This window comes from Stegodyphus dumicola, chromosome 1 (genome assembly GCF_044657685.1).
Source record: "Stegodyphus dumicola isolate Sdum_Otavi_A_Nest chromosome 1, ASM4465768v1".
Lineage (NCBI taxonomy): Eukaryota > Metazoa > Arthropoda > Arachnida > Araneae > Eresidae > Stegodyphus > Stegodyphus dumicola.
The window spans coordinates 224,508,277-224,527,937 of NC_140768.1; the positions used below are offsets into that span (position 1 = coordinate 224,508,277).

Here is a 19,661-nt window from a genome sequence, read left to right on the forward strand (position 1 = left end):
TCAGTGGGTTGCCACTTGATACACTGTTGGATATTCACGTTTCAAATTGATTCCGAAACTCAGCGATTTGAAAGAAATGCCCGAGATAAAATATTTTTATCTTTTATATGTTGCCATTCGGCAAAGAGTACGTTGTTTAACACTTCTTTTAAGTTTAATCTGTCGATCACTGATTACCGAAGCGATTTAAAAGTAATAAACGCAGTTCTTCATGCCTCTTATTATTAATTACTACCTAGACACATGAAACCATTGATTAATATTGATGGATTGATTAAAATCATTATATATATTTTCTTTTTTATAGCTATTTTAGATGGCCGATCTTCTAAAACTACGAATGCTGAGCGCAGTCCCCGAAACTATGAAATTTCTCTTGGCTGAGAAGCCCTGTTCTAAACAGTATTTCAATATTATATATTCTATGCAGTATTATTATATTCTATAGAGTAATTTGTCGAGATTTTATTATATATTCTAATTTGTATATTCTACTACAATCCACAATCATTTTGCAAAAAGTCCCTGAGTTATCAATAAAACATTTCACGTGACTTACTTTCAAAATCCGAGAGAAAGCATTTATCTCCCAAGCCAATCTCGCGAAGGTACTATAGAGAAAGGAGGGCCGCAATAAAATAATAATAATAAAAAAAAAAAAAACTCTGTCTGTGATTCTAATAACATCGCTAGTGGGAAAGGAAGAGCAGACTTGCCCCTCCCTAAAATTTCGAGAAAAAGTACGCAGCCGCGGCCGCCCGAAGCCGACGCCCTGGAAAATTGCGAAGCGCTTGCGCACTGTGCAATGCCGTTTCCATTTCGACTGTGGGAATGCGATTGGGCGCCAATTGTGCGATTGTAGGCGGTTCTGTTTCCGCATCTGTCATTGGAGAATGCCAGTTGAACGAGCGCACGCTCAGTTCCCACAAACCGAATATGATCGCGTGCGGCTCAAGAGAATTCGTCACGCAAATAATAATAATAATAATAATAATAAAATAAATTAAAAAAAACAGACTGTATATGAATCAATTATATTTTTTCCATACATACCTTTCCTAACGCAGAAATTAAATAAACTCTGCACAAATATTATATCTACTTCTAATTCTAAATAATCAGGCATCGGTTGAGCCTCCCGTTTCGAGCCGAAAAATACTAGACTTTCCCGATTAAGAAAGATTTGAGTTCTAGGGTTCCTCCGGAAACATTCCTTTAAATCCAAGCCTTTCGGTTCTCCCAGAACAAGCTGTTTTTGAATCCCTTTGATATAAGTTCTTTTGCCGCAAAGGCATTTTGAGTCGTACGAAAATGCATTAAACATTATGATATTTCATTGTTTATTTGTACCAGTAATATGTTCTATATCTAATTATCTAATTATCTAATTTAGTAACAATTTTTTTTTTTGTATTAATTCGAAGGTATAACAAATATTTCGGAGTATGTTCGAAAGCAAATTTCTCCTTATAGCTTTCGAGAGGTTATTTTAACCGATTTATAGAAGTCAGAAATCTGTTGTTAAAATTAACTTTTCTTAATCTAGGCTTTATTAATTAACAGCAGAGTGTTTCCCTTAACTTTTCATCGACAAATTTTCCTATTTATAATGAAAATTAAAGAACATTCAATATTCTGTATTGGCAAAATTGCTCTCAAGAAAGTTTCTAAAAAATTTATTAATTAAATTTATTACTCAAAATTACTTTTTTCTGTTTCTTTGGATTTTACAAAGAAGTGTAATTAAAATATTAGGACCATTAATATTTTCAATAAAGCATTTTAAATTCACCAAACGAACGTGCATTCCAATCAAATTTATAATTGAGGATTTTGTACAAAAAAATTTCGAAAATTTATTTTGTGGCGATACGTACCCTTTCCTCTTAATACATAAAATATCGTAAAATCTCCTGGATGATATATTCTTTTAGCTCAGAAACGCGTTAGCCCGAATGGGCTATTAGTCTCGAAATGGAATTTGGCTGTGTATCACTTTAAATGTCGGAATCATCTTTTAAATAGCTGCCACGAAATATTATCGTCCTGCATTACTTTTAAAGAAATTAAATAGTTAAGAAACTGAATGAATGTGTGTATGTTTCTCGCACTGTGAAAATCGACGGTACCTAGGGCCATGCAGTTTCGAAAAACGTAGTCCTTCACCCGAACATGTGCACCTGGAAGTCCGAATTTTGAATTTCGAATTTTATATTTCACATTTTGTAAAATTTTAATGAATTTAAAAAAAAAAAAAAAAAAAAAAAAAAAAAAAAAAAAAAAAAAAAACATCGATTTGAAAGCGAGCAGCGGCACTACTGTACGGATTAAAACATTTCTATCTCCAGCGCGCGAGACTGTGTGTCTAAAATTCTAAAAATATGCTGCTTTTAAATATTTTGTGATTTTGCTATTCAACTGAATTTTATGTGGCGTAAGTGCGAAGAACATGACATTTAATTAATACGTTTAACACACAAAACGTTTATTAAAAAAAGAAAGAAAAGAAAAGAAAAAAACTTGTCAACCATTTTACTAAGAAAACTATACATTGATATGATTAACTGAGAAAAAATTGAAAGAAAAAAGTAGGAAAATGTATGACAACACTTAATACTTCCTCGGAAATTCTAAACACATGCTGTTGTTTTAATTTTTTTGTAACTTTGCAGTTGAATTGTATATGACATCAGTGCGAAGAAAGGAATGCTTGATAATTAATAAAACTAAAAAGACACAGAAAAAAAAAAAAAAAAAAAAAGAGCAGGAATAAGTTGCAATAGCCACACTGGTAGACTACGAGCTCAGCGAGAGCGTAGAAAAACCTTAACAAGCCCTTTTGGGCTACCGTTAAAATCTGTTTTGTATGTTTTTGTTTTGGTTGTTGTTGTTGTTGTTCTTAGTGGATATTGGAAATATACTCATTTGAAATATTTTACATATTTGCTAATATAAAGATTCAGAAATTTTTCTTTAATGAATATTTATTATTTTTAGCGGTATACATTCTGGGTATTTACACGCAGCAGCAAATTTGATATAATATGCTACTCTTTGGATTTTCAGATCGCCTTTTATACAGAAAATAAAAAAAAAGTAACCATTTTACTGAAAGATACGCACGATTCACTTGGTGGGGGCTAAAGCGTGATCAGCACATATTCGTTGTTAGGAAAATGCTCAACTCTCAGTTTCAACTTGAGATGTAAGGTATCTGCAGCACAGAAGCTCCAAGCATTTAAATTTGCTCCACGACGGGAAAAAAAAAAAAAAAAAAAAAAAAAAAAAAACCGATGTTGACATCATGAATCTCAGACTGCTTCGTACTCCAGCTCACTTGCTCATATTCACGGCCAGAGACCAAACAGCAAGATTCAAGTGATTCTAGCATCTTTTTATTTGCATATCCTGTATTTAGCGTAAATAATTTATTTTTCATGCAGCATTAGCCGTAGTTTTCATTGTTATAAAAAAGCATTAAACTCAGGAATTCCAAAATTAGATGGAAATAATGTTAAACTACCAGGAAAATATAATGCTTTCTCATAAGTGTTTAGACTGAGATTTATTTTCATATTGAGAACTCCTTTCATGATAGTTGACCTTTACGAAGTCCAAGAACATTTCAACTATGGCTCTGGAGTATCACCATAAGATAGAGGTCTTTTTTGTTTGCCTAATCGAGTGTGGCTGCAAGATCCCTGGGGACATGCAAGTCATGTAAGATCCCTGTAGAGGGAACATCCTCTGAACTGATTAAGTACACGAGGGCTATTTGCCTGGTATTCATATTACACGTAAGGAAAACCCCGAAAAGGTTACGTGACTAACCCGTTCGCTGGCATTTAAACCCAAGTCGAATCCCAATCAGTGTTTCGTAGTCTTATCCGTTCAGAAATTGGCTTGATCGAATAATCATGAGCGAATCTGTTGTAAATCAAACTAAACTTATACAGTTTTGGTCTGATATCCCACAGTATGAATTTGACATAATAGATATAACATTGATTTCCATCATTCGCATCAGGTCTGGATAAATTTTTATAGCTTTGAATATTCCGTTCTGTGTTGAAAGTCATAATCTGTATCACGATAAAGCATCAGATGCATGGGCTGCGTTTGTAAGGTTTGTTTCATTTTCAGTTTGTTTGTTCTCGTCGTATTTTCTGAATATCCGAACGGTAAAGCGAAGCATAATCTTGTTTCTCATGACAGCGTTATCTTGTTCCATTGTGTGATGCTCAAGCACGATATTATCGAAATCAATTCAGACAGCTTATCCGCTTGTCTTAAACAACCATGTGATTTTTCTAATAAGCACATAAATATGAAAGCCATTCCTTCAATGCACAGAACAGAAAAAGAAAGTAATGGCATGACCGAATTTAGATTTATTTGTTTAATTCAACCGAAAGTCACACAAATAGGAATTAATGTTATTATTCTTTTTGTTTCCTCCAAAGTACTCCTTCTTGCAGTTTATTTATTTCACGGCCCCTTTTTTAACCTATTGGCTCACATTACTGGCTCGTGGTGAACCGCTTCTGATAAGTCTTTTATTACTTTGTAAGATCTAGTCTCCTTGCTAGTATAAAATGCAAATAGACCGACTTGAAAGTATGTATGTTCAGTGACTTCTCGCTAAGACTAGAAGATAAATACAGCAAGGAAAAGGTGTAAAAGTGCTTTTATTGAACTCAGTTACTTACAGACGTCATGGATTTGTGTCTTTGCCCTGCCACCAACCACTTGTGGTGAGGAACTTAATGCAACAAACTAAATTTAAAAGGTAACTAGCAGTTTAAGACTGCACAATTTAATTTAACCTAGTAGGCTGACTGAGAAACCTACACCGGCCTCTAACTAGGAGAACTCTTCTTTATCCCTATGATTCCGATAATCATTTTAAAATTCTTTAAAAATTTCTGCGGCCACGTAACTAGTGGTCACGTAACAAATGGTATATAAGGACTTCATTAAAAAGACATTTGTTTACACGAGGGGCCCTAATGAAACTTTTCATTTAGATAGAATCATCATATATAATCATAGCAATCATTATAGAATCACAAAAACAAGGAATCATCATAGATAATCATAGCAGGAGACCTTTTACAATTCGAAAATTGTCTTGCATCTTCAAGTATTGCTTACTATGCCTCGCATTATTATAAATAGTCATGATTGGAGACATTTTACAAAAGGACTAAAATCGCCTTGCATCTTCAATTGTTGTCTACTATGCCAAAAATTTTGCCTCACATCCGCTAAAATTAAAATGAACTAAAAGTATGTTAAAAACTTACGTGAACGGAAGACATGAACTATATTGTGATACGAACTTATACTTTCATCGAACCACGCGAGGTGGCGCTTCATGCAAGGAGAATAGGGAAAAAAAGCGCGGATATAACCGGAAAGGGAAAAAAAAAAAAAAAAAAAGGAAAAGTTCTCTGAAATCGACCAGATGAGCTGGTAGTCTTCCGTCAATTTATCAGAAAAAGCTGGGTCGACACTTTTCTACTCCACCGGTCGCGTAGCACCATAGATATTTGCAAATCGCTTAAAGCGCGATCTATCTTTTATAAAGGTACGCGCCCATATTAGAACGGGAAGAAAAAAATTCTCTCGGAATCTTTTTCCTTTCCACATATACTTTTTTCTTCGTTCTTTCCCGCTCTGCTCTCTCGATTATTTTTTTAATAGATTTTTTTAGGGGTGTGTTTATCCCCTGCCCCGTTAGTCCGGGAATGGAAGGGAAAGAAGAGAAAAAAAATTCCGATTAATCTCTCGCTCTTTCTTTCCTTATATATCGTAATCGTTTGAGGATGAGTTTTTGTAGTTGGAGAGACTTGGGTAGGGAAGTGCGCCATTTTGGACTTTATTTCTTCCTGAATAAATATGCAGTGTTAGTCACTTGTTGCCGCTGTCACATTTAAGCCTATTTTTAGATGCATTGTATATGATTATTCGTTTATTTTATTGATAAATGCATTTGGTAGCATTTCTGTATGAATGATTTTGATTCTAAACCGCAATGTTACTTTATTAAGCGGATAGAATTTCTGCACTTTTGTGATAAAAGGCTTAATATCTTATTTCAAGTTTTTTGAGGGGAACACTGTTTTAGTTTTGCAAATTTATAAATCGTGAATGGGGAATTTGGAGAAATATTTTTTCCGAAGATTAATTCTTTTCTTGTACTTATAAAGCTAGGTAAATTACTTTTATAGATGTTAAAATGTTTTAAATCCAGTCTTATTACGTTTTCTGTGCCGTTATATTAAATTATCGCGTCATTATTGATATATTTGGCCGATGAATATTGCCACCGCATAGAGACTAAGTTAATCAATTCATTCTTCAAGTCCTTGGGAAAATAGAGTTTTTAGAGTGTTTGATTTCAGTGTGAAGTAAAATTTTTAATTTTCTTTCCAAATTCTAGATGCTTAACATCTTAAATGATATGAAAGTATTAAACTCAATTCTCAATAGTTTAATATGGTATTTGTTTTTAATAATATATCAGATTGATATAATTTAAAATACATAATAATGAATATAATATTGGCAATAATAATAATAACATATATAATATTGGCAACTGATTATTATAAACATTTACAGCATTATAATAAATGCTATTTCTTTAGTTATATACAGATTTCGAATTTCGATACAAAAATTATTTAATTTATGTATTACTTTTTGGTGATTCTGTATGACAACATAACGAACTTAGTTTTGAGTAAAATGTTTTTATGTAGAAAAACTTTCGGATGACATATACTAAAATAGCATCGTCTGTTTAGGGTACACATACTGTTTTTTCAGAACTCAATCCAGTCAAACTTAAGTCATTTTTTCCTCTTGTCCTTCCTACAAATGAATTGAAAACTTTTCATTTACAGATTTTGATGAAAGATAGGGATACGAATTATGAATTACGCTAAAATGTTTCCTAAATTATTTTTAGTATAAATTAGCAGCAGGAAAGTGTTGTTTTTTCAGATAGCGTAAGCTCTATTTAAATCAAAGCTTTAAACTAATTTTCGACATAGCAAGTTTACATCTCTCCCTTGTCGCCCAAACCGAATAGCATTTAGTGACTCTGACTACCGTACGGAAGATCCCGAATTCGAATGTCGGAGAATGCATGGTTAACGTGATTAACCAGTTATTTTATGTTTATGGGCTTTCCCAGCTTCCTCTTTTTTTACTTTCCTGTCAGAATGTAAATTTCTAGCTGACGTGATATTCAAATAATGTAGAAAGGAGTTAGTACTTAAAGGCAGGTTTCAGGAGGGAGAATTATAGCGTGTTGTGCCTGATGAAGGCTACTTTGCTAATTTCGGTTCTCCCGAGAGTAAGATTCTGCAATGTTGAGTTGCTTTGGCCATTAGGCTTGTCACGCCGGCCTTTAGGTCAGAGCCACCTTGCGCATTACTATTTATTAATTAAGTCAAATTTTATGCTTCCAAAGAAAACGAGACGTTGTAAGTATCATAATAATAACAATAGGATTTTTTTATAAAAGAAAAGATTAATTATTTTCCTCTTATTTCTTATTGAAAAAGTTTGATGCCAAACTAAGTTTAAGACAAATAACAATATAAGTCACACAAAAGTTTAAGACTAATAACATATACCAAGATATTACTGTAACTGAACTTTTCAAATAAATCTAGTAAATTTCCCCACATTTGAAGATGATACACTTAAAAAAAAATATTAGCATTTAACCAATTATATCGCACTTACTGAACGGCAGTTCTTTTTATGTGATGTTATTTACAAAGATTGATTGTATTACTCTATTTTAATTTCTTTATTTTATTTCTTTTGAATGTCATTGATATTCAATTAGTTTCTGATGAACTTTACTTTCACTTCATCTGCATAAACATTGAAATCCGAAATACCTTAAGTATTAGGATCTATCTGAGAGGCGAACTAAATCTAGAAGCGGTACTAATCTCTAGAGATGACTGTTGTCGTCAATAGGCAGTGGCATCATTGGAGCCTTCCATTTATTTTCGTTATTTGCTTAATGAGTAGGAGGTGCTTGTCTATTCCTAGATGCATGAACTCACATATATTCTTAGATATAAATAAATAAAATGTGCCTAAATCATTTATATAACTAAAAAAATAAAAGTGAGAATTCAATGGCTTTTTTTTTTTTCTTTTTTTTTTCTGTATTTCGAACTAAAAGTAAGAAATAACCAGTTACGTGAGCATCATTTTTCATTTTGAATAAAATGTGCGAAATCAAGACGTCAGAGAAATTTATGTTACACGCAGTCGATATGACTAGAAGCTGACACACAGTTCGTACATTTTTCGTTTCCTCTAACTCCACCTCTTTTATTATTATTTTCAATGTCGATCATTTGTCACATTTCCCCCTTTTGAAAACAATATTTTTTATTTTTTTTTAAAAAAATCATTAATCTTTTCAAACTCACCCATCACATACGCGTACTGAAGAAGAGCAGAAAACGATTTGACAATCGCACGGATACGGATACGAAACATAAAAAATTCATAAATAAATAAACTCCAAAACAAACGATCTGTAAACACATTTTTGTGGCAATAGATTTTCTTCCAGCAAACGCACAACTTTCAGATAAAGGGAAATATTCTTTTCGGCAGGTGGCTTAGGCAACAACTCAACTCAACTTTCCCGTTTATCCGAGTGCAATTGCGTTGCCATATCCCGAAATAAAACGAGTAGGAAAAGATATTTTCTTCCGCTTGTCAGCTATTTATTTAAATGCCGTGTCTCAAACGACTTGTTGATGTGCGATACATGAAAAAGTAAATTCGCGTTCATGCATTTTAAAGCTTCTTTTTTCCATTTTTCCTCTTTGTGTGAAGGAAAGAAATATTTCTGTTTATTTGACTTAACCCCCAAACTTTCGCTCTTTCGCTTTCAATATTTTTCTTTTTTTTTTTTTTTCTTTCTTTCCTTTTTGAACATTAGAGCTGAATGTTCTACATGTTTACGAAAAATGTTTTGTTTAGAATATTTACGAGTCGAATAAAATCTTTCTAAAAGCGGAATGTTTTTATTTCTGAAGTACTTTCGTGCAGCTTTTCTTACTTTATTTTGTGTATAAATTTTTATCTTGCCTTTTAAATTCTTTTTTCCCATTCTTTTGAAATTCGAAAGTTCGTCTCTCTTTTTTCAAAATTCCTGATGTTCAATGTTATTATTTCATGAAAAAAAAATATAATAAATAAATAAAAAAGATCAGCAATAGTTTTTTTTTTGCTAACAGCACAGGTGGTTAAGTTATAGATGCTGCTACGATTAAATCATAGAAAGCATATAAAAATTGCTGAATTGAAACGCCTCATTAGTCTCGAAATGGCATTTTGCATTGATAACTATTAACGGCGTAACTATTCAGATTGTTGCCACAAAATGTTATCGGCCTGTATTATGTTTTAAAAAATTAAGTAACGAAGAATCTGCATGAATATCTGCATGCTTCTCGCATTGTGAGGAAAAAAATAGAGCCATCAAATTTTGAATAACATAGTCCTCCATCCAAATATGGGCACCTGGAAGCTGGAATTTTGAATTTCAAATTTGTTTTATTTGTTTGAATTTCGAATTTGTTTTTTCATTTTTTGTAAAACTTTAATCAATTTTTGATTAAGAAAATGATTCCAAAGAGAGTACTGGCAACACTGTACGGATTAAATTATGTTTATCTCGAGCTCGCGAGACTTTTTGTCGTAAATCTAAAGATATGCTGTTTTTAAATATTTTGTGATTTTGCGTTTGAAATGAATTTTATGTAGCGTAAGCGCCAAAAACATGATATTTAATAAATAAACACACAAAACATTAATAATAAAAAGACAAAATAAAAATACATTAATATGATGAGCTGAGAAAAATGTATGCCAACATTTAACGCTGCATTGGGAAATACTCCTTTCAAATTTTTTGTAATTTTTCTCTTGAGTTGTATAAGACGTAATTACGAAGAAAGTCATGTTTAATAATAAAGCTAAAAAGATTTAAAGAAAAAGGGTGGTGATTGTATCAGCAAGCTGCGATAGCAACAGCGTTAACATCCTTAACAAACCCATTTGAGCGACCGTTAAAATCCGAAACCATTAAGATGTTACTTTTTAATTTTGCTTTTATTTTATTAGGATTTTTTTTATCATTTACATCATATTAAAAAAATCATATTTTCCGAGATACATGTAAGAGAATTGTCATATACAAATTATAAACGGATTTCTTTCAGAACCAATACATGTCAAAACTCTAAAACACGTTTCAGTAAATAACAGCTCATAGTCTTGGTATGGTGTCAATGGTTTGAAGGTATAGTTTTGAAATGTAACTAAAAATAAAGGAAACTTCAGTGTAAGTGAGAACAATGACGCTAATTTATATATAAACAGCGAAAAATTTATATATAAACAGCGAAAAATTTGAATAATTAAGACATTCGTTGCATGCACTTTGTCTTCGTATAGTTAGTTACAATATAAATTATAAAATGTATTATATTTATGTATTTGGTAGTTTTTAATTTTCGGCAATTAAAGTACAGGAGTAATATCAAAGAGTATGTCTCCAGGAAATATGCGAGAAAGCAAAATCGTGCAGTTTTATTGCATTTTTAATAATGCAGTACTAATGTAATTTTAAAAATAAATTATCTCTATAAGCCGTGTTATTCGTTTCTGTTAAAAATATTTCGAATGTAATTAATTTACTAATATTAGAATATTCTTCATTTAAAGCTAAAATTGGGAGAAAAATCCAATTCATACCATTTGAAAGGTGAAATTTATGAAAATTAGACATATTTCTTAATAAACAAATATTTAACAGAGCTTTATGAAGTTATTGGGTTGTTTTGAAGCAGGAGACATGAAAAATATGCAATGCCGTCGTCGAGTCTCGAATCCTAGACCTCACGAATACGCGTGAGTATGCTTCCAATAACACCACGGAGGCATGTGGAAAGGAGGAAGAAAATATCTTATACACTCGTCCCTTTTTAAAGCGCGACTGGGGATTAGGGGACCCAATCGCCAAATCCTGGTTGTGACGAATTTATCGTTTACTACATTTTAGTTCGAGCTTGCGCCACTTGTAGAGTCATTAGGTTTCTTTGAAGCAAGAGACGTGAAAATTCTACGTTGACCCCTCGGGAGTAGAACCCTGGACCTCTCGAATATGCATCCAGTATCCTACGAATTACACCACAAAGGCATGTAGAAAAGAGGGAGAAAATACCCTTTAGACTAAATAGAGAGATATTTAAGATCTTATCAATCTTTTTATTTATGTTTTAGGAAAGAATAGAAGACAAATCATGCTTTTTTATCTTGAGGTGAATTTCTTATTTTCGAGTGGATCTCCGAATTCTAATGGATGCATTCGAAGCTTCCCTAGTGGATAGCTTGCATGTTTCCCGAGTGGAAATCTTGCATTCGATTTTACATCGACGATGAAAGAAGCTCATAGAAATTAAGATGTCGCGGTTAAAGATACAATTCCGAGGGGTACATTACTTAAGAGTGATGTCAAATAAACAGGACAAAAAAATTGCAAAAACCAGATCTTCACTGCAAATTCGTGAATTAATGTATCACGAAATTAATAGCCAATATAGCAAAAACTGCGAATCTGATTACTCAAAAATCCAGTCAAACATAGGCGCAAGTTTAATCGAATATAAAACTTTTTATTTTTTCTTTCAAGAACAAAAATGTAAAAAGGTAAGTAAAGGATTTTCAGCTCCATGCAGACAGAATCCAATAATCCTTTACTACGTGTATATGGACCTATGTATATGTTTATAAAAACAAACTACAGCAAACCATCTAAAAACAACGCATGTTTCCCATCAATCAATAGCCGTACGTTATGAAACGCATTTTATAAATAGGCTTCAGTTACTTTTCTTTTCTCGGTTCGCGAACTGCAGGAGAGAAGATGGAAAAAATTCTAATATACTTAATGCTTTCGAAGGGATAAAGTATTTGTATTTCGCATAGTTTTTTCTACCTTGTGAGGCATGGAGTTTTCATCAAAGATGACGCTTATCCGACAGTTCCTCCGGAATAAACCTTAACAGTGAAGAGTTATATTCTTCAAGCCAACGTTAATGCTTGTTTTATAGACACAGGATCTGGGTTCGTTCAGTTTGAAATATCTGTCTGAATTGCGCTTGGGTGCGGAATTTTGTTTAAATTTAATCGTAGTATCAGAGAGAAGAGAATAAATACATTGTTGATGTTGTTGTTGCTGCAGTTTTGAATAGGTTGTAAAGTGTTTGAAAGATCGGGAAAATATTCTCAAGATAGCCTGTCTAGAATGAAAGCTTAAAACACTTTTTAAATTGGAAGTGAAAAGGCAATTGTGTCATGATGAAGAGTATTTTTTGAACGGAGGAGTGAAGAAAATTACCAAATGTAAGTTTATATCAAAAGAGTTAAGAATGCAGACGAAAGTGAAAAAAGGGATTAAATCTTTAATTAAAACTGACTGCATGTATTCATAAAACTGCCGATGCATAGGATCAGTACTTCGTAAGATCGACACTGTTCAAAAACTGTGTTGAGACATTAGGCATTTTTTTTTTTTTTTTTTTTTTTTTTGGAAGCAGGAAAGATGAAGAATTAACAACGCCTTCGCCGGGATCGAACCACGGACTTCTGGAATACCGGCTCAGCGTGCAGAACCACTAAACCACGAAGGCATGATAAGAAAGCGGGAGAAATACCTTGTAACTGAAGAGGCATAGGATCAATATTTCGTAGGATCGACACTTTGTAGCTTCGACTCAGTGCATAATTAACGTAAGTATACAACGGACACTGGTTACTGGTATACGATAGAAACGATCAAAACTTTTGACAGTTATGTAATAACAACAGGTATGTTAATTTGACACAGAATTCGTGACAGGCATACGTTTATTGCTCAGGCCCGACACCAGTATACAGACGACATTGGTTATAGAATCGAAACTAGTTTTTTAAGTTGTTGTGTCGACCTTGTACCGAGAGATAAGCTATCGATTCCACATATTCCGCATTCCGATCTTGTACCTCATTTCTGCTGGTATTGCACCCCATTCCCAAGCAGACAAGCTGTTTTAACTGGATTATCAAAAAGATCGAACTAGATTCTCCCCCTCACACCTAGGACTGTGTTACAGCATAGTTAAACATTTGAAAAAAAAAAAAAAAAATTATAATAGCACCTAAATAATCAAATGTTGTATTTTTCTCTTATAACATATTTCATTGCTACTTATTTTGCTTATGTTAAAGTTTTCAAGGAACCGCAGTATTTCAGCGGCTTTTTAGCGTTCGAACTAGGATTTTTCTTTTAACTTTTTTAAATTTCGCAGCACAAATGCGCAAAATTTTTGACCACATAGGTCCTTTGTCGTTTGTTCTTTCGACTTTACTTTAAATTAATAATATTAAAATATACCTTTTTTCCTCCCAATGGCGGGCACTTGCCTATAATGGCATTGGCCACTCCTAAGGCCAGAAGTGGTGGTAATTTTATTGCGGAGGCACCTAATAGACAGCCAACGTTACCTTCTATGAAAGCGACAAACAATTTTACATCCATGCCTTCTCCGGGCCTTTCGGTATGACAGGCTCCTTGAACTACTATACCGTCTGATTAAAATAAACCTTAAAGATAAATATCACACGGTAGTCTAAAATCTCCCTCTCGTATTTTTTCAACTATTTCAGAAATGTAATGATAAGAGGTGCCATTTTCATTAGCTTTTTCTTTTACTTTTTTGTTCACTAGCATTCATTTTAAAATGTGTCAAAATAAAACAATAATCATATTTTTAAGATTGGTGCTTGATTATAGTCTCAATCGGAATCCATATCGTTGTTTTAAAAGACCATGAAAACGTATTACAAGAACAACGATACAGTATTTTGCTAAATTCTCGTTTTTTCAAAGGAAAATTTATTTTTAAAAACGTATAGAAAATTCCCCCATCAAATTGTATTTTGATTTTAATTCCTTTCTGTCGACTACTTATATTCACATTAAATTATTTAATGGTATTTAGAATTAAAATTTAATTTCTGAAAGCAGATTGATATTTTAAATGTAATATTTTAGAGTTTTTATGGAATTTTTTTTTTGTTCCGATTGTAGTTTAAACTTGAGTGAAATGTCATTTTTACACAGAAAGTGTTCTTTGCAATCTCTTTATTCTTATCAAAAATAATTATTTTGTTCTACCATTTGGTTATTTACTTTTAACAGAAATTTATTTCTCATCACATTTATTTAATCGTAACCCTAAGGCAGGAACTGGGCTATAAAAACAGAAAACATAATTTATTTTTTTATTACTGTTCAGTTGTTTATTTTATTACTGTTCGGTTGTTTTTATTTGCATTATTTATACTTATTTTCAGTTTTATATGAGCGATTATAGTTCCAAAACTATTTCTATGAAATAAAGAGGTACTGCGATAAAATTTTTGCTAAGCAGTATTACACAAAATTGTACAAACACACTTAATAACCCGGTATGACTTTTTGAATTAATCAGTTTTTATAATTAGTCGATTTAGACTTAAATTCTCAAATTCGCAATAAATTACCGTTAAGAACTCCCTTTTGAGTTATTATTTCTGACAGTTTTGATTGATATGGGCTTCAAAGTTCATGTATTTTACTTTATATTGTCCTTCTAAACAGACCTTTAGATAAATTTTGAATTAAGATAATTAATTGCTTTCATAATGATAGTAAAATTTGGCCCTTTCGTTTCAGATAATCTCGAAAACCAGCTTAAAATGAAAATTGGAATGAAAAGTAGGCAATCAAAAATTACTTTTATTTATTTGTATGCATGTTTTCTGTTGTGAGATGTTTTACCACTACGTTAAAAATCTTAATATTTTTAGAAGTATTTGCTAATGAAATATTACCTACTTAAACTATACAGATATAGCTAATGAAATTATTCCTTTTGTAATTTGGTTGGAAAATCTGAAGCTTTTTTTTCGCTTGCTATATATATATATCATTAAATATCAGTTGTATTTTTTAAAGAGAAATTATAATTTACATAGAAATTTTGCGGAATAATTTTGGTAAAATTATATACAGTTTCAACAAGGCATTTTAAAAATTGTATAATTCTTTCGCATTACTAATATGATAGCTATAAGAATTACGTTAAAAAAGTGAAAATGGTTTAGACAGTAATAATAATTACTGATTAATAAAACTTTAGCTATCTACTTCACATTGCTTACATAATTTTAAGACAAAAACATTGGGATGTATGTAATTAATAAAATTTCAGTTTCGTATTCTATTTCCTTAATTTATGTACTACCATATTTTATATGTAAACGAAAAATCCATAATGTGCATTCCGTGAAAAAAACGCCATCAGAAAATTTTTGTGTGAAATCATGCATTTGAAATCTACGTATAAGCAATATTTTAACGACGTGGTGGCATTTTTCGTAACTTGCGGTGCATCAAATTTTTAATATTTATCAAAATATGTTTTTAAAAATAAAAGAAAAAGATTTAGGTGAAATATCAGTTTTCTATTTTTTGAATCTTTTAGAATGTATATTTATTTTTTAAATGAAATAAAATACTTTCCAATTTTTAAATTTTGGTCCAGCTAATAATATCCAAAAATCTATTTTCAAGTTTTATAAACTAAAAAATTACTTTTCATACATTTAAAAAACTCTCTCTCTTTAAGAAATAAAGAACGTTTTCAATAAATCTTTTATGTGTTTCGTTAAATCTTCAAATAATCCGCTTTTTGCATCTCAAAACAGCTACTACCTCCTGTAGCTTATTGTGAAGGTACAGTAGAAAAAGAAGCGCCACCTACGGCAGGATACTAGAGCGTTTTTATTTATGTCTTTCTATCGCTTGGAGATTTATGATATCACTGAAATAACTGTATTTGCTTTGGATTTAAGTTGATTTGCATTATATCTGATAAATTGACTTTGCAGTTATTCAGTTGAGTGATTATTTTATTTGACCTGTTAATGACAACTCACGCTTGTCCTTCTCTTCTCTAAGTATAACTTTTTTTAATGCGTTATATTTAATCAATGTAATATATTGTTAAAGAAGAGATAAACCACCGCGTTATTTTTATATTAGCTAAATTAATATAGGAATTACGAAGCTTATGAATTTTCCCATTTGCAGCAAGGTATGTAATTGAAATTGAAAAAAGCTTAACGTTACGCATTTAATCATTGAATAGTGTTACCGTATTGAAAATTTTTAAACATTGCTAAGTATTAAAATATTTAATTCCAGTGATATGCATGCTTTAAAGGACGTAGAATAAAGGGCTCATATTAAATCCATGAACAATACAATTCATACAATGCTCAGAATTTGTTTTTCGAATTTAAATCTTCTTTTTCTTGTCTGATTTTTATAAAAAATCATCGACATAAAATAAATAATCTTCTGTTTGATCGAGAAATCAGCTTCAGGCTAAAATATGACTCAACGAAGAGAAGTTGTTCCAGGAGAAAAAAAAAAAAAAAAAAAAAAGTAACGCGATGATCTTCATGAAACCGAATCAAAAACCATTTTAACTGCTGCTAGGGAAACTCATAACTTGATTTTCCCCATCTGCGAGGGAAAATTTCTGAAACAAATGGGAAGCAGCAAGGTGAAGGTGGATGTAGTTCTATTAATACAAACAATTCAAGGACGAAAGCGCGGCCTGCCAGAGAGGTTAGGAGATTAAAAATTCCAACACCTCATATTCGCCGCTTTCACAAAAGTCAAAGATCTTTCGGCTTATGGTTCAACTTAAATTGAGTTTAGTAGAATGTGCTTTTTTTCTCCCTCTTCAATATTGAATAAATTATCTTTTCGCCTTAAGCTCTGAAAATATAGCAGTTCACCTCATAAAAAGAAAGTTTGTAATTATCGCAAGTCGCTTAAATGACATTAGAAATCACGTCCGGAAAATTCTCTGTCAAAATTTCGTGTGAAGTTTTTCATAATTTTAACCATTTCATATCATTTTAGTATTTATGTCAAAAGGTTCCTTAAGTTTGGGTAAATAAGGTAGGAATTCAAATACTCCATAAATCTGTTATGCATTTCAGTCCTTGTAACCACTTAAGGCGCAGTTCATATTATAATAAAATATCTGTAATTTGGAGGTTGGGATGTATTATTTGATTATAATAAAGCACACCAAGGTTAAATCTTGTCTAAGGGGGTTGTCTAAGTCAGTAAGGTTTGTCTAAGAGTAGGGATAGTTTCGTGTAGAACTCCGTAAGGTAAACTGTCTCCTATTAACGTTGTACATGGGAAAAACAACGAAAACCACCCCTGAAGCCATTTCGTTCACGTGGGCTCGAACCCGGATCGAAGTACTAGTATTCAGTGGTCTTAACTGCCCGACTGCTGGTGAGGCTGTATTTTTTGGAATTAGTACTTTGAATAATTCTCACAAAGGACTGAAATTTTTCTTTCCATTGCCGCTCAGCCGGTATAGTGGTTAGTGACACTGTCTGCCGTAGGGATGGGTTCGAATCTCGAATAAAGCATAAATGTTTGTAAGTCTGTTTGCAAGTATAGTGTCTGTGCAAAATACACGGCGAGCAAAAAGCCCTCTCGAAGGGTTCATGGTAGGGGAAGAGGAAAAGGGGAGCCTCAGACCGTCCCCGGGGTACCAAACTTGGTCGAAGCCCCCGACCACCTGGTTTGTAAAACCCTATGTCAGGGTATCCTCCTTCAAAATTAAGGCGGAAGTCTAAGTTATTTCTATCGGTATATATGTTACCGTAAAAGACCGATATTGGAGAATGTCGACTTTCACCGGAGAATGTCAACATTCACCAAATACGTCGGTGAAAGATCGAATATTGCATTACATTCTTGTACATTGGGACTCTTACCAGTGCATGTCCACAATCACAGATATGCTCTGGCGTAGGTCGAAAAGAGAGGAGTATATGTACACGCTGTCATTGCAAAAGGAAGTGTTTCACAAATAAATACAGTTGTAAAAGCAAGGGCCTCTTGTGCAATTCAAAGTGTCATAATAATTTAAGTTGTTGCAATAAATAAGATTTGAATCACGTAATTTAATAAGTTTTTAACTTCTGTTATTTTCCTTTCTCATTTTGAATGTATTGTGTGTTTTAAGTTCTTATTTTAAGTCTCAAGTGCGTTTTTTCGCGACTGAATTACGGAGAAGAAAATATAATATTCTTATATGTTCAACATTCACCATTAGTACATGGTGAATGTCGACATTTACCGGTGTAAGTCAGAAATAAGAGTATTTGGAAAATATTTCGGACATACACCAAGCGACTATGTGAATGTTGACATTTACCGGTGAAAGTCGACATTCTCCAGATTTCGGTGTTTCACCGTAACATATATACATATTAGCAATCGACGGTCCCAGTTAACTAGGGCCGACGATAGCTAATATATATATATATATATATATATATGTGTGTGTGTGTGTGTATATACTGATAGAAATCCACAAGTGCCGGCCTTGCTTCAATTTGCACTTGTTTCCTTCGATTCGCAAATAATTTTTTATGATATGGTTCTTAATTTTAGTTTTTAATATTTAGTGTAATTTTTATAACTTATGCTAATCTCGTAATGTTCTCAAATTTTAATTAAATTTAATGAAGTTTAACTTCATTTTTAATTAATTTAGTAGCACATTTTATTACATTTTATTTTTTTAATTTTAAGTAAATTAAAATATCCGAATCCAGTCATCAAAAGCTGAAGATTTTGCAAATGCAGAACTGAGGAATTTTTTAATATTTTTTAAAGAAAAACTACCCGCTATTAAAAAGATAAAATTAAATATTAACAACAACAATAAAAACAAAAAGCAACAATCATCTACTTTTCGGTTAGTACAGTACAGGTCTGACGATAAAAATATATTGAATTTGTTTACTGTAGATCTTATACTTCAAGTAGAGTTTCTATATTCTGCATACATACGCGTACGTTCACCCCATTCTTTCATCCGATAATTCGATATTTGTCGTTTAGTAGTGGTTCATTATCTTCACGTACTGTTTATCTGCCAATACGCATTTAGAAATTAAGCAGAAAAACACGATGCAAAAGACAGCAGGTTCAAAGTGGATGAAATACAGCAGCTCAGTTTGACCCAAACTAGTAAATATACTGATACATTTTACATTTACATACTGTAAATATACTGATATTTTATTATCAACTTATCTAATAACACTTATAGCCTGCTATGCATAAGTCATCAAATAACTGTCACAGTGTTTATGTATGTAACACGAACACTACAGTGCTTAATATTAAGAGTGGCTTCCTGTAACAAAGGCAAAGTCTTGAAAACATTGATACCTGTGAATATGAGAATTCTACTGATGAACTGAATTCTTCTAATTCTTTTCCTAGGCTAAAAATTCGCCTTTTCGCCATTATTAATTGACAAACTCATTTTTAGTTAGTATTAATAAGTAAAGATAATCACATCGGGTTTCTTACGAAAAGGAAGAAAAAAAATCGAAGTAACTGCTTTTAATCAATACTTAACGAGAGTAATTAAAATTAACTCTCTTCGCTCAAAAAAAAAACTTCATAC

At 32.1% G+C, this 19,661-nt stretch overlaps 1 protein-coding gene across 5 annotated transcripts in view; it reads left to right on the forward strand.

Annotated features, from left to right (window-relative positions):
- LOC118185347 (dachshund homolog 1-like) overlaps window positions 1-19,661 on the forward strand; it is a 429,013-nt gene that overhangs the window by 357,834 nt on the left and 51,518 nt on the right. For 3 of the 5 annotated variants that reach the window (XM_085826065.1, XM_085826060.1, XM_085826062.1), the window contains exon 8: window positions 14,813-14,854. The exons of the other annotated variants lie outside the window; for them this stretch is intronic. In XM_085826065.1, the coding sequence (XP_085682191.1) occupies window positions 14,813-14,854 (42 nt within the window). The remainder of the gene's footprint in view (window positions 1-14,812; window positions 14,855-19,661) is intronic. 5 annotated transcript variants of the gene reach the window in all.